Below are 14,303 nucleotides of genomic sequence, written 5' to 3'. Positions count from 1 at the left end.
ATGAGCTGAGACTTGAGTGCCATCTGCTTGATGAAGGATGAGGGAAATTTGTCATTAATAGGAGTGCTTTAAGTGCATAGCAGGCTAGGGCTAGGCCAGAATGTTTTTGGTCAAGTAGCTAGGTTACATAGGGCGCAGTCCTAACCCCTTATATCAGTGCTTTCCAGCACTGGCATAGCGGTGCCAATGGGACATGTGCTGCATCCTGCAGTTGGGTGTCGCTCATGGAGGCCTCCTCCAAGTAAGGGAATGTTTGTTCCCTTACCTCGGAGCTGCATTGCCCTGATGTCAGTGCAGAAACTTTTGGCATACTGGAAGAGTTAATAGTTCTAGAATGAAATGTTAACCTCCAAGTTATTTTGTGTTACACAGATTAATCTCCTTTGTTTTGCTTTGTTTGCAATATATGTAGGGATACTGAAACTGGATAAAGCCAGCTCTGTTGAATCCCTCCCTGAAATGCTCACATCAGATTCTGAAGGTAGCTATGTGGGAGTGAGCAGTCCCAGAGACTTGCAGTCCCCTGACTTCACAGCAGCGTTCCATGCAGAGAGAGCTGAGGTGAGAGCATATTCACCTTGTTGCTTTAATGTGTGCGACTCAAATAAACAAAACAAAACTTCTAGTTTTGTTAGGGATATATTATCTGCAATCTTTTGCTGCTAGTTCCCCTTCCCCCCCCCCCCAAATTATCTGCTTGGTTTTGTGATATAACAGTCATGGAAGAGAAATAAGATATACACCATAAAGCTTTCGTGATTAGAAAGAAATACACTTAAGCGAAGATATACTGTAACTGTAAGAGATGCACTATCCAGTTATCAACTTCATATTTTAAAAAATCATATTAATCCATCGTGTTGACACCAGCATTTCAAAAATTATACGTATGTGATACAAGGGGCAATACTGAAAGGTGAAAAAGCCCCAGTAGATGCACCCCAAATCCTTGGACATACGTAAAGTAGCCAATAGAAGTTAAATGCATGACGTGTTCATCTCTTCCATACATCTGTAAATGCTAATACTACTTATTGTCAAAATGGATTGCATTTATTAATATTTGAAGAACAGTTCATATAACTTAAGTGTTTTGATTTCAGGTGAAAGAGAAAATGTGTATTTCCAATACAGTTCCACCTGCCAATAAAGAAATGAAAATATGTGAGGGAACACCAGTGCATAAAAGATCTCCTTCATGGTGCATTTCTAATAACAAAAACATCAATGCCAGCTGGGTGATTGGCTCTTTCAGGTATATCTAATTTGTTTCCATGTTTGTCAAAGGCTGTTCCCTTACAAGTTAATATGGTGAGCTTCTCACACTAAAAGACATTGCTTGTGTATAACTGCTGGTAGTTGTTAACATATTTCTCTGAAGCTTGGATGGCTCAATTCTTGTCTGGTGGTTGTGATCAATGTGCCAAAAGTAATGTGACTGTACACTAAAGGTGCTAGCTGACTTCTTTCAGCAGAAGTTATTGCTAGTCTAGCTGTGTTTAGCTGCAGCTTAAATTTGCTAATTTTAAAGATCTAGAGTCACAGCAGATTTTTAGAGCAAAGTAACCAAGCTTCACATTGGCGAAAACACAGGGGTTTTAAAGTATCTTGTTCAGCATTCTAAGTAGTAGACCTAAAAGTGTCCTTGGTGTGTGTCCTGAAAAATATGCACATATATAAAATGTTTGTCCGAAAACATTCTATTTGAGGTTTGCCATAATTGAGGAAGTACACATAAATTATACATTTGATTACAAAATGTATGCAAGATATAGAAAATTTCAGTGGCATTTGGCAACTGGAATGTAAGTAAAAATGGATTTCTTCAGAAGTAACAACTTATAATTTTTTTTTCATTCAGTCCTGCCAGTCCTCCTGCGATGGATTTAAGAACCATTATGGAAATTGAAGAAAACAAAGAGATATGTGGAACCATGCCAAAGATAAATTCAGGGTTAGTAAAATACAAGGATTTAATAAAATAAAGGCTGAGCTATTCATCTAAATCCTAGCCTACTTTAAAGCCCTCATAGCTGCTTTACACGTTATTTTGGAAGTTAATATTTGTGTGTTGAAGCATACATTCTTGTCTGCATTATTCTCATACACAAAATATGGTGATACTATAGTCTCTGTCTTACACCCTAATAGTGAATACTGTTTTAACATATTTAACAAAATTAACATTTGCATGACTGTAATGTCAGAGAACTGGAAGCATCATGAAAAAATTTAGGCTCATTATTTATACCATGTTACCAATCTAAGAAAGCCAGTCTTCCTCTGCTTTTGTAAGTCTAGGACATACATAAGAGGGTGAAAACCCATCTTGCCGTTTCTTATATGTTGGTATTTTATTTAGAACTGGTTAGGTCAGGGGTGTCAAACATAATGCCCAGGGGCTGGATGTGGCCCTTGGCAGCTTTTTACCTGACTTTCAGGCTCTCAGTTGCTGAGCAAAGCTATTACTGTTGATAGGGCAGCCCACATGAAAATTGGGTTTTCCCATATCTTGAAATATGATCAAGATTTGTATATTTTTTCTTCTGTTATTTGCAGCTAATTTGTTCCTAAGTGAGAAAGTGCTTATTTTTTTTTTTTTGTTATGACCTGGTTAATGACATCATTTCCTTCCTAATGGCATTACGTCCAGCCCTCAGCAGGCATGATGAATGCTGTTTGGCCCTCTGTATGAAATGAGTTTGATATCCCTGGGTTAGGTGATGTGTTATGGTGGGCTAATATCATGTTGCTTTATTTCAATTTTTAGTAAACCCATTTCTCATGGAAGCAAACTTTCTCAGAAGCAAAGAAAATTGATTGCCATGGCTGCGAAGGATAACGGCCCAGAGATTGTGCCAGACACAGCTGTGCAACCACCTATGCCTCCAAAAGCTACAGTGCTGGGAAATGTGTGGTACGTCTTCATGTTTACATCCCTCGTGACTGAAGTCAGTACCTTTTGAAGTGTTGTTTCAGCCTACGAGGATACCCTGTTCTTCTTTGTGACTTGAATTTGCATATTGCGCTGGTTTAGAAACCTTGAGGCAGTTGGCCAGTAAAGCTGTTTATTTATTTCAAATCATTTCGTTTCCACCCTTTATCAAAGAGACCAAAGGGACTTCCAGAAGTGTAGAATAAAATAATGAAATACAGTATAATAATAAATAGCAGCAAACTATTGAACAGCAGGGAAGATCAGTAGTTAAAATGTAGCAGAGGTAACTTTGAATTGGGATTTTTGGATTCTTATCCATCTGTTCCTGATGACCCATCATCAAGTACTGACAAAGAATCACTATTTGAAAATTAATATATATGAAACTTCTGCACCACTTAATGTAAAGCTAAATCTCAGGTGGGGATATTGCTCTGATATATTATGTCCACCTCACACATGTGAAGAGGATAGAATTTAGGAAAAGTAAAATAGAGTAACATCTAAAGAGAGTTAGAATCAACCCTGAAAGGCAGGATGTCTGATCGAGAGGGTAGAGCCTCCGTTAGCCCAAAGGTAACATCAGAAGGTCGCTAGTTCGAGGACACTGGCAGCTCCCTGAACGACTGAGAATGGCGAGACCTTGAAGCAGCTGACAAGCTGAGCTGAGTGATTCCACCTGCTCTTGGTGTGAGCAAGAAGTGTCTTGGTTGCCCTCCATGTGAGAGATGGAGCTGCTTGTCAGCCTGCGTGGGAGAACTGGAGGCCAGAAGTGAGACCAGACCAGGAAGATCCATTCTGAAATGTTGTTGGTTCTTGAAAGAGAGAACCTCTGTGTTTGTAAAAATCCCCTTGAGGGATTTAGAAACGCCTGCCTATGTAAACCGCCTTGAATAAAGTCCAATGACCAAAAAGGCAGTATATAAATACCGACTTGTTGTTGTTGTTGAAAGAGGTTGTGTTACATAGGTTTAGAACAGTGGTTCCCAACCTGGGGGTTGCGACCCCTCCAGATACTGCATTCAAAAAATCCTTAAACCAGGTGGTGACAGAGACCTGTAGGTGACGGCATCCGTCACTTTTGGGTTCTCCTCACTTCTGCCACTGATTACATGGAAGTAAGGAAGGGGTTTTTACAGGGCTTCTTACTTACCCAGTTCTTCCAGATATTAGGTGACCATGGCAGTGGGGGCGGGGAGAACCCAGAAGTGACATGCAATCACCTATGGATCCTCTGTTGGATCCCAACCATGTCTTAAAGGGGCAGGAGTTTAGGAACCACTGATTTAGAGGTATCTCTGGCTCTGGTAGAAATTCCAGTGGGGTACACTCCAGTGAACTTCTGACTCCAGAGGTGAGAGCCTGAATTTACTGCCAGTGCCAAAGTTTCAAATGCCCAGAGGAACATCAAAGCTGGGAAGCTGTAAGTTTTAGCAGATCAGTCCTGCCTTATGTCTTGAAGAGTCTCCCTTGGTGCCAGAGAGAAACTTTAGAGATAAAGAAGATCTGGCACAGCTTGAAAACAAGAGGCAGTGAAGGTGTGACTTTTTTCCCTAAAAAAGGAAAGCCTTTTAAAAAATAAATCAGGAGGCCTCTGATTTTTATTACAGGTCATAGGATGAGAATAACTTCTTCTAATCAGACACCTGGATTGCCTATGTGCCAAACTGCATGAAAGTAGAGATTGCATCATCCTAATGTTTTCTGTCAGTTGGAGAGTTATAAAAAGAGGGGAACAGCAGGGCCATTTTGTTTTTTGCCATTTCTGCGTCCTTGGGAAGATGCTGCGAGGGAGGGAGGCAGGGAACTCCAGTTTTACTGCTAGATTTATAGATAGAAGATTGCCTCACAAAACCAAATCAAGGTTAAGTGTATTAGGGTTATTTAGCACTTCTCATTTTGGTTATTGTGTGCTATCGTCTTAACGTGCCTTTTTATCTTTATGAGGGCTTATGCTCTGCTTGTATTCTTATTCTTTGTAATATATTCTTTTAAGTAGATTTGCACTGGAGTGGTTACTTGGATGAAGGGAATACACACCTAGCTAAATTCAGTACCCAAACCAATCAGACACATTACCAAAAGTAAAATTTATGAGGAGCATCTCACATGTCTTCTCTGGGCTGAGAAAGGGGGGCTAGACAGCGAAGTGGTGGCGGTGGCTACCAGTTTGCATAAGAATAAGTTCTGTTGTAAGAAGGAATGGTTGTGGGGGAATTTTGGAATGCAGCCTCCAGAAAGGCAAGCATGTTAAGAAGAAGAGCTGGGGGCTCGCAGTTGATTGGCATATAACCCCAACCCAGAAAGACTAAAAGCCAGAGAAAGTGCCAGCCCACAGAACCATGTTCTTGACAATGCATTATGTGGCAGATGTTTTTCAAAGGGAATCTATCCATATGTAAATACACAGTGTCAAAGGAACAAGTGAACTGCAGTTCCCTGGGGTTATAATTTGGTATCTGCAATCGTTTCAGAACAATATTTTCAGCAGCTGGTATGAGAAAGCTCTCTCTTCATGCCCCAAATTTGATGTACAGACTCTTGTCCACAACTGTGCTTGAGCAACTGTTTTGTGTGTGTGGAGAGCTGTAATATATGAATCTTTTGCTTTGCAGAAGTGGTGCTTGTTCAGGCTAAAAGCTGATTTTTAAAATGTAAAGGAGGAAGTGTGTTCCTTCTGCAGTGTTTAGGCCAAGAAGATTCTCTGTTCCATAGCATGTGGGGGTGGTCTGGCAGATCACTGACAAGTCTTGGAAGGAAACCACTGCTTTTGAGAAGGTATAATAGCTGTGCCCGTAACGAAAGAATAGACCACTGCCAGTAGTAGATTCTTGTAAATTTCAAGAACATCTAGCGATGTTTCACTTGGAGAAACATTATAGACAGCCAAATGATGAGGAAAGTGCTCCTAATGCTAGGTGTTTATGTTCATAGGATGTAAAATCTGTTTCAAACATGGACATTAATCAGAGAAGCATCAGTCTATATTGGGGTGTCCAAACTTTTTGGCAGGAGGGCCACATCATCTCTCTGACACTGTGTTGGGGAAAAAAGAATTAATTTACATTTCAAATTTGAATAAATTTACATAAATGAATATATTAGGGATGCAACATACAAATGAATGAAGGTCTTGCAATAGCTCAAGGCCTATAAAAGGCCTTGCACAAAGCAAGACCAGCCTTTCCTTTGCTGCTTCTGCTGCATCACAGATGTGAAACAGCAAGCAGTGGAGGGAGCCCTCCTCCCACAGCTCATGCAAGAGGTTGAATGGTTGGCTGTCACGCTGACAGCAGTTGCATCAGGCTAGCGTGGGCTCCAGCAAGTCTCCAGAGGGCCAGAGGCTCATTGGAGACTGGGGCCTTCCTGAGGGCCGGATTGGGAGCCCTCGAGGGCCGCAAGTGGCCCCAGGGCCAGGGTTTGGGCACCCCTGGTCTAGGATTCCCCCCCCCATGTGAAAAGTTTTCATATGTTCCACAGTTTGCCGGGTTAAATGTAAGGCTCCTTTTAATAATGTTAAAGGGTATAACCTATAGCAGTCTGTATTTATATTCCAAGCTGAAAATATGAAGCTATGATATACTGTCAGATTCTTGGTACAGCTGGCGTTGTATTGTCTAGCCAGGAAGCAGATCACCAAACTGTTGGGCAGATTTTTCTAGCTGTGCTGCTAGAGATCCTTTTTAACTAGTGGTGCTAACAATTAAAGCTGGGGCCTGTTTTGTACATGCCAAACGAAGCTGACTTTTTCTATTTACACTAAGCAAGTAAAATACCTGGGCATTGCTTTTTGTTGTTTTATCACATTTGTATCTTACCCTTCCTCAAGGATATTTGGGTTTTTTTTCCTAAGCAGCTCTATGAGGGCAGGTAAACTGAAAAATAACTGAATAACATTCAGGAAATTTCATAGCCGAATGGGGGTTTCAGCTCACCGAAAATCCAAAACTCTGCCCACTTCACCACATGGCATAGGCCAGTAGAACTTGAGCTGCAGAATGAATTCTGGTTAATTTTTGTATGGGCATAGATGACCAAAACCTTTTTGCCAACATTCCTCTGGCTGCAAAAATGGAAAATGGCAAAAGCCCAAGAGTTTTAAGCAGACAATCAGAGTGAAATCTATAATGACATTAAAAAGCCATACTACTGACTCTTTGGAAAGTGAGATTTACTTAAGCATTTAAATTTCCTTAAGAAATATATATCTTACTACTACTGGCATGATGACAAAAATTACTAACAAATATGGTTCTCATTATTTTTTACTATAAGGGTGAAGAAAAAGAGGTTGTACATTTTTAGCCATGTTGAGTTATGGCATAACCCTGATTTTGAAAGTCTAAAAGGAGCTCTTGTGCATGCATTGGCACTGAAGTGAGGTTTCCATGCTTGCAGTATGTGGCATTCTCCAGAACTTTTGTTTTGCAGTGAAACGAGATACTTGTCTTGGAAATGCAGCAGCTCTTCTGGCAAGACAGTATGCCAGATGGGTGTGGGACCCTCTGGAACTTTTTTGGTTGACATGGAGACTCAATATATCTTAAACCATACTTACTTCTTTTGCCAAAAACAGAAACCTCCAGTTTCACAGTTTGGGTGAATGAAGGCTACGTAGTGGTGTTTGAAGCCATTTCAGCCCAACATTGCATATATGCAACAGGGACCAAATGTGTACACCTGCTGGCCTGTCAAAAATGGGTTAAAGAAAATAAACTCTATATTGAGCTCACTTTAATAGTCTTACTTACATGTGTGTAGGTAGGTGCAGGAAGAAATGCTCCTTGCCTGCTGAAGTAGGCTTTTGTTATATGAACCAGTATGTGTTGGAGGAGGTTGGAACCAAGAGAGCTAGGCACATCACCTAAAGTGCAACCAGTTGATTTGGTATTCCCTCTGTGGCTTGCACCATGTGCCCTGAGTCATTACCAATGTTGAATAAGGTTCATTCTATCTGTGGTGTGTTGCATCCCCCGCAGCTTTCATGTTACACCTTTGGAGAGAGCTCTCAAAATTCACCAGCGGAGGGACTGCTTAACCGTTAGACGGACATATTGGAACATGGCTCTGCAGGAGAATTTCCAGTTGCCAGGGATAAGAGACCACTTATAGGGGCCCTGACAGAAAATGTCGGATATCATTAGTTCCAACAATCTTTATAACTACTTTAAGTATGTCCTGGACATCTTGAGTGCTGAATGCACCAGGGAAGCTGTCCGTCCTTATGACTGATACAGGCGCAATGCTGGTATCTGAACATACCCCTAAATGCTGTATCCTTTGGAAGGAAAGAGTGTTCTTATTGTGGTAGAGTTTGAAGGATCACCTCCAGGTTGCCTGATTTTGTGAAGGCCATCTCAGAGGATATCAAGGCAGAGGTACAGGGAAACATCCTGCTCTCTCAAGTGCACCAGAATCACCCCCATCCATTTGGTGAATACCTGGGGACAATGGCACTGCCCCATACAAACAGTGTCTGACTTGGTATGAGAAACATAGGAAGTGGTGGCAGCATGAGTAGTTAAGGGCATAGAGATAAGCCCTTGTTAGATCTACAACAGAGAAGGAAATATCTCTGGTATATATACTTTTTCTTGTCTTCAGAATCCTAGAAAGTTCAAACCGTAACTGCATAGTGTTCTCTGGACTCTGTAATATTGCAATCTTTGATTCATTATATTAGTCTAATGGAACACAAACATTATACTACTTTATTAATGCTACTATATACGTATAAGAATTTCAGGCTTTATCTTCTTTTTTTAAAAAGGGCTTCTTCATTGCATTCTGCTGTGCCAAAGTCATTCCGTGATCTCCTAGTAGGGGAAGAAAAGTTTATTGGTGGGGGAACCAGCTCTAGAAAAGTTTCAGTTACAGGAATTGAGGATGCACAGTCTCAAAAGTCTCCAAGGTGAGAGATCAAACATCTTAATTTCCAATCTTTGTAAATCACTTTTCTGGCAAGCATTGAGTGTCTACAGCAGTGTAAAACCATATAAACATCCAAACGTATAGCATCTAACTTAGGTTGATGGACATTCTATTACTATACTGTTTATAAAATACAGTATATTTTATACAGATATAAAATACAGATGGGCAATATACTATGAAAAATATTGACTATGACATCTCTGTAAAAATTGAATCAACTCAACACTCAGCTCATCAAACCTTTATTCAGCATAGGTATTTGATAAATAACATCTCTGTGAAATATCATATAGAGAATAGAAACCAAAACAATACACAAATATAAATGTGTACACATATACATACATTACATTATGCATGCATATATTATTTAAAGGGCGGGGGAGGAAAAGAAGCCAATTACTTTACAAATTTTACTGTGATGCAAACTACTCAATGATTACTTGGGACTGATAACAGTTTTATTCAAGTTACTCGGGTTTAGGAACTGTGCAACTGAAAGGTGATGCTCAACATCACCTGCCAGTCAGAATTGAATGATAACATTCTCAGAATGCCCTATTTTAGCACTGAGCAAGGGAGAGAGAAATTGATGTCTTAGCGCTTGATATCTAGGACAGCACAACATAATGTGTATAGTTGATTCTACCTTGCCTAAATTGCAGCCACACAAGCGTTCTTACAGTGTGCCGAGGTGAAGGCCATCCTCTCTGGGGGACACACTAGGAGGGACAGATATTTTGGCTGTTGACTAAATGAAATATTGAAATTCAAAGAGGAAAATTGAATCATTTACAGTATGTTCATGTTATAGTCTACCTAATATATGAAAGAGAGTGAAAAGTTTACATGTATCCAGATCTATAGGTGTATGGTTCATCTTCAAAATGTCATTTTGAAACCTTCTCCACTTTGATCCATACAAGTTCCTCAAGTGGAGTATTTGCCAGTCTGTCTCCTTTATCTTCATAATCTCAACCTTTCTATACAAATGAATTCAAAGCTACAATGACTGTTTACAGCATTAACAGAATGAGTGTTGGAAAAACCTTATAAAATGCTGGTGCAGACATATTGCTGCCTACTAAACATTCAAGCAAAACATATACTGGTGGAGTCTGTTTATCCCAGTTAGTTCCGTTCCATGACTCGGCGCGATTAACAAAAACCATGTTGAGCTAAATTCCATAGAGTTAAGCAAATATGCTGCAGCCTGACACGTGGGGCTGGAAAGAAACTAAGGCAGCTGTTCTCAATCCCCTCCCCTCCACTCCTTCTCCTCCCCCTTTCACAGGTGGGATGCTGAGCTTTTAAGAGTCCAGTCCTATGCGTTTCTACTCAGAAGTAAGCCCCATTGTAGGCAATGGGGCTTACTCCCAGGAAAGTGTGGAGAGGGTTGTAGCCTTCTCATGCTTTGCTTGCTGGAAAGGCTTGCTTGCTGGACTGTTTTGTTTCTGTAGGCTGGAGAGCCTGCACCATCGGGGGGGGGGGGAGAATTGGGCAAACACTCCCTGGTTTTTTTTAAAGCAATCCCCTCTGTTGCTACCACACCTGCCCCTGTGTGTGTGTGTGTGTGTGTGTGTGTGTGTGTGTGTGTGTGTGTGTGTGTGTGTGAGAGAGAGAGAGAGAGCGAGAGAGAGAGAGAGAGCTCCACCTTTCTGCATGTGCTCTGGCTACAGAGGTTTTCCGTCCCCTCTTCAGCCTCTGCAGGCTCAGGGGCTCCAAGAGTGTTACTGTTCCTTGACAAGGGGAACCTCTTCCATGGTTCCAGGGCTATTTCCCTGCCTGGGTGAGGCGGAGCCTTTTTGCAGTGTTTTGGGCTGCCTGGAAATGAAGCCAGCAAAGGAGGCAAAGGTGTGTGTGACTTTCAGTTCCCCCCACACCGAGACAAATTTCTGAGACAAATCCGAAGATAAAAAAATCTGTGAGTAAATAGGCTGCACCTGTACTTATATTTACAGCCAGACTACATGTTGCATTAATTGCAGGATTGGCTCAGGTGTGCTGCTTTTTTATTTTTCAGTTTTGCAAATAGAACCATTGGGAGGAATGGGACTTTAACCCTTTGTCTCTGCCATGCTCCTTATCCAGATTGGATCCACTCTCCTTTGGTTGCTATTTCCCCTCTGGATGGAGAGAAACATCCATTGTCTTAGGTGGGAAGCACCCACTGATGTCAAATAATGATGGGATTGGAGATGAAAAATGGGCTTGGGCATGCTCAAGCATGTTGTTAGTGTACTGTTTGACTTACCCTTATTCTGAGGAAAATAAGTATTAACACTCCTCAGCAAAATTGCTAAGCTTCATATTTGACAGTATTTTTAAACATTCTGAGAATATAATGTGCAGTTCTTCTGTTATTACCTTTCTCCTCTAGAGCAGCAATTTTCAACCTTTTTCATCTTGTGGCACACTGACAAGGCATCAAAACTGTCAAAGGCACACCATCAGGTTTTTGACAATTAACAAGGCACACCATGCTGCCAGTGGGAGGCTCACATCCCTACTTATAAATGATCTTCCCCCAAATTCTTGTGGCACACCTGTGGACCACTCACAGCACACTAGTGGTTGAATATGGCTGTTCTAGAGGCACAACTGCCACCACTCTTAGGGCAGAGAATGAGCATTCTTGTGAACCTACACCGTTGGAGTGTCAAAAGTAATTTGGGTGTTTTAAATTAAGTGTACTAGAAAAAAAATCTTCAAGTGGGTGATCTCTTGCATTACTTACCTCACAGTCCTTGGTTATCAACATCCTCGATGAGTCCAGCTGCAGCAACACCCATCACGTTTGCAGAAATTGTAGAGGAAGAGCTCCAACAAGAAGCTGCTCTTATCCGAAGTAGAGAGAAACCTTTAGCTTTGATTCAGGTAGAGGAAAATATTCTCTGCAGTAAAGTAGTATTAATTAAAGCCATTGGAGTGACTGTCTTGTGCTCACTGATGTGTTAACTGTGATGTTAACTTATATTCCTTCAAGTTGAGCATAGTTTAATCAAATTATACTGAGCTGGCAATTTTCCTCATCATGTAACTGAACCAGAAGATCTGTGTGTCTGGGGAATTTTTTTTTTTTTTGGCAGCGTTTCAAAAGAAGTTGTATTACATTTTACTGTAATATAGTAACCTTTTACTGTAACCTCCTGAACATGGAATTGCAAGTAAAGCACTCTCTTTAGGCTCTAACTTATCAAATTTGTTGAAAAAACCTGTTCAGTGTTGGTAAAACTGAAGAATGTAGTGACTACCATTATTCTAGCTATCTAAACGTTCATCCTTATTCTTGATTTCTTCCAGATTTCAAAGAACATCTCTCCCATTTCTTCCTTTCTCATTTCAGATAGAAGAACGTGCAATTCAGGATCTGTTAATCCATTATCAAGCGCTTGGCAACCCAGATGAATATGTTGTTGTTGAAAGGTCTCCACAAGGACCGATAGCAGCTCCTATGTGGAACAAGCATTGATGCAGACTTGCTACGGATTTTGTGAATACAAATGCCCTGCACAGATGTAGGGTGGCATATCATTAGCGTTGATCTGGTTCTCAGCTTATTATAGAGTTTTGGTCCATCTCTTTTCAATATATTACTTATTTTGCAAATATACCTTCCTTACCAAACTGCATTGCATAAACTTGGTTCCTTCACAGAGTAACTCTTGTAAACCTGTAATTAAAACTACATATTCTTAAAACTAAGCTTTAAGTAGAGCTTTAAAAATTGTTTTTGTGTGCATCAATTAGGAGAAGGTACAGAACGAGGCATTTGCTTCTCTAGTTAACAAGTACTGAACCCTCATAATGATGCATACATTTTCTGAAATAAAATAAGACTGAATGATCAACCCAAATTATTTTTAAAAAACATTTTGATTGCCTAAAAAAACCTCAGGTTTCTATGTGTAATGATAAAAAAACCAATGCTGTCTGTTTGAAACAATGGCATTTAATCTCTGCTGGGTGAGGTGTTTCTCTGTGTATGTATGTACATACATAATGTATGTACTAGTTTTCTTTGCTCTGGACAGTACTCCTAACCATCATGCCTTATGTAAATGATGAGCCTTTGTGTTGCTTGGGTGTTTGCATTGTTGTACCGGACAGCCTCTGAAGGACCCAAATATGTGAGCTCCCACAACAGCAAACAGGAAGAAGCAGCACTTTGTGGTGAGTCCTGAGGCGAAATGGGATGGGGTAAGCAGCAGCAAGCTCAGCTACAAAATTTTAGAAAAAGAGCAAGCTTTTCATTAAATGTTCATTAAGCTCCCAAATGAATGGCAATTGCATTTTGATAACTTCATACCTAACAAATGCATTGGTAACTTGTTTTCAGTATTGTGTGTTCAAAAACCCATGCCTGATTTTGGTTTGATTTTCTTTTGTTGTAGTGTGTTGGAAAGACTTATAAAAGATTATTTGCTAACTCTCTAAAAAAATAACATGCCGGTGTCTTGTGAGGAGAAAGGATATAAGGGAGAAGCTTGTAGATGGATTTACTTAATTACCAGCTTTGGAGAGATGGGAGCTACAACAATTTACCCAAATGAGTGGTGTTGGTACTGTGATAGAATGATCGATGCCTGTATCAAATGTAGTTTGTTTTGAAGTGAACTCCAAAAGTGACGCTTTTGCAGAACTGCAATAAAGAACAAAATGATGGAACAGCACAAGTTAACACATGATACAGAAATGATTAGTGTATTTTTGTGCGTCAACATTTCGTTTTGGATAGAAAAATAAAAATAAGCAACTATGGAAGAATAATTAACTGGTATTTAATTCTTTTCCTGTGCCAGCAGCTCCCAAATGTAGACTTTCAGGGAGGGCTCTGAGAGCACAATCCTATTTTGCATCTCCACTGGCACAGCAGTCCCTGTGCCTTAAAGCAAGCCTTAAAGCAAGTTCATGACACCCCATGTGTAAGCAGTGCTGGTGGGAAGGCCTGCTCTTTCCCGCCAGCACTGCATGAAGACACGACCATTGGCAGACGTGAATTTAGTGCAGAGTGGTGCAAGGGCTGGGAGAGTATTTCAGAGGTGGGGAGGGAGTGTTTCTGGTCTGGAGGAGGGCAGAATGGGGAGGATTGGTCCTGGGAGGGGACAGGATTGGCAGAGGCCTCCTCCAGTATATCTTAACTCCATCTCCTGGGCCAGCTGGTGTTACACCAGGCTGCGCTGAACAACTGCATAGTTGACAGAGATCTGAGTCAACTCTGTCAACAAGTTGACCTGTCTGTCAACAACTCTGTCAACCTGCAACACTGGAACATGTAAGAGAAGCAATTTAAGATATGTGTGGAACCATCCCACCGTACACTTTGGTGGATGCCTACAAATCCATTAGACAGCGGGCCTCCCAGTGAGGAACTCAGCAACAACTCAACAACTTGGCACCGTGAATGGTGAGACCTTGAAGCAGCTGACAA

At 40.8% G+C, this 14,303-nt stretch overlaps 1 protein-coding gene across 1 annotated transcript in view; it reads left to right on the top strand.

The window, feature by feature from the left end:
* The window catches only part of IBTK (inhibitor of Bruton tyrosine kinase), a 62,368-nt gene extending 48,726 nt beyond the window's left edge, over window positions 1–13,642 (top strand). The window contains exons 22-28 of the mRNA XM_066612471.1: window positions 413–561; window positions 1,104–1,255; window positions 1,862–1,954; window positions 2,771–2,917; window positions 8,709–8,849; window positions 11,617–11,749; window positions 12,219–13,642. Of these exons, the coding sequence (XP_066468568.1) occupies window positions 413–561; window positions 1,104–1,255; window positions 1,862–1,954; window positions 2,771–2,917; window positions 8,709–8,849; window positions 11,617–11,749; window positions 12,219–12,344 (941 nt within the window). The 3' untranslated portion in view covers window positions 12,345–13,642. The remainder of the gene's footprint in view (window positions 1–412; window positions 562–1,103; window positions 1,256–1,861; window positions 1,955–2,770; window positions 2,918–8,708; window positions 8,850–11,616; window positions 11,750–12,218) is intronic.
* The last annotated feature ends 661 nt before the right edge of the window (window positions 13,643–14,303 follow it).

The sequence above is a fragment of the Tiliqua scincoides genome, chromosome 1, assembly GCF_035046505.1.
Source record: "Tiliqua scincoides isolate rTilSci1 chromosome 1, rTilSci1.hap2, whole genome shotgun sequence".
Taxonomy (NCBI): Eukaryota; Metazoa; Chordata; class Lepidosauria; order Squamata; family Scincidae; genus Tiliqua; species Tiliqua scincoides.
This window is presented reverse-complemented; position numbering and strand designations above follow the sequence as displayed.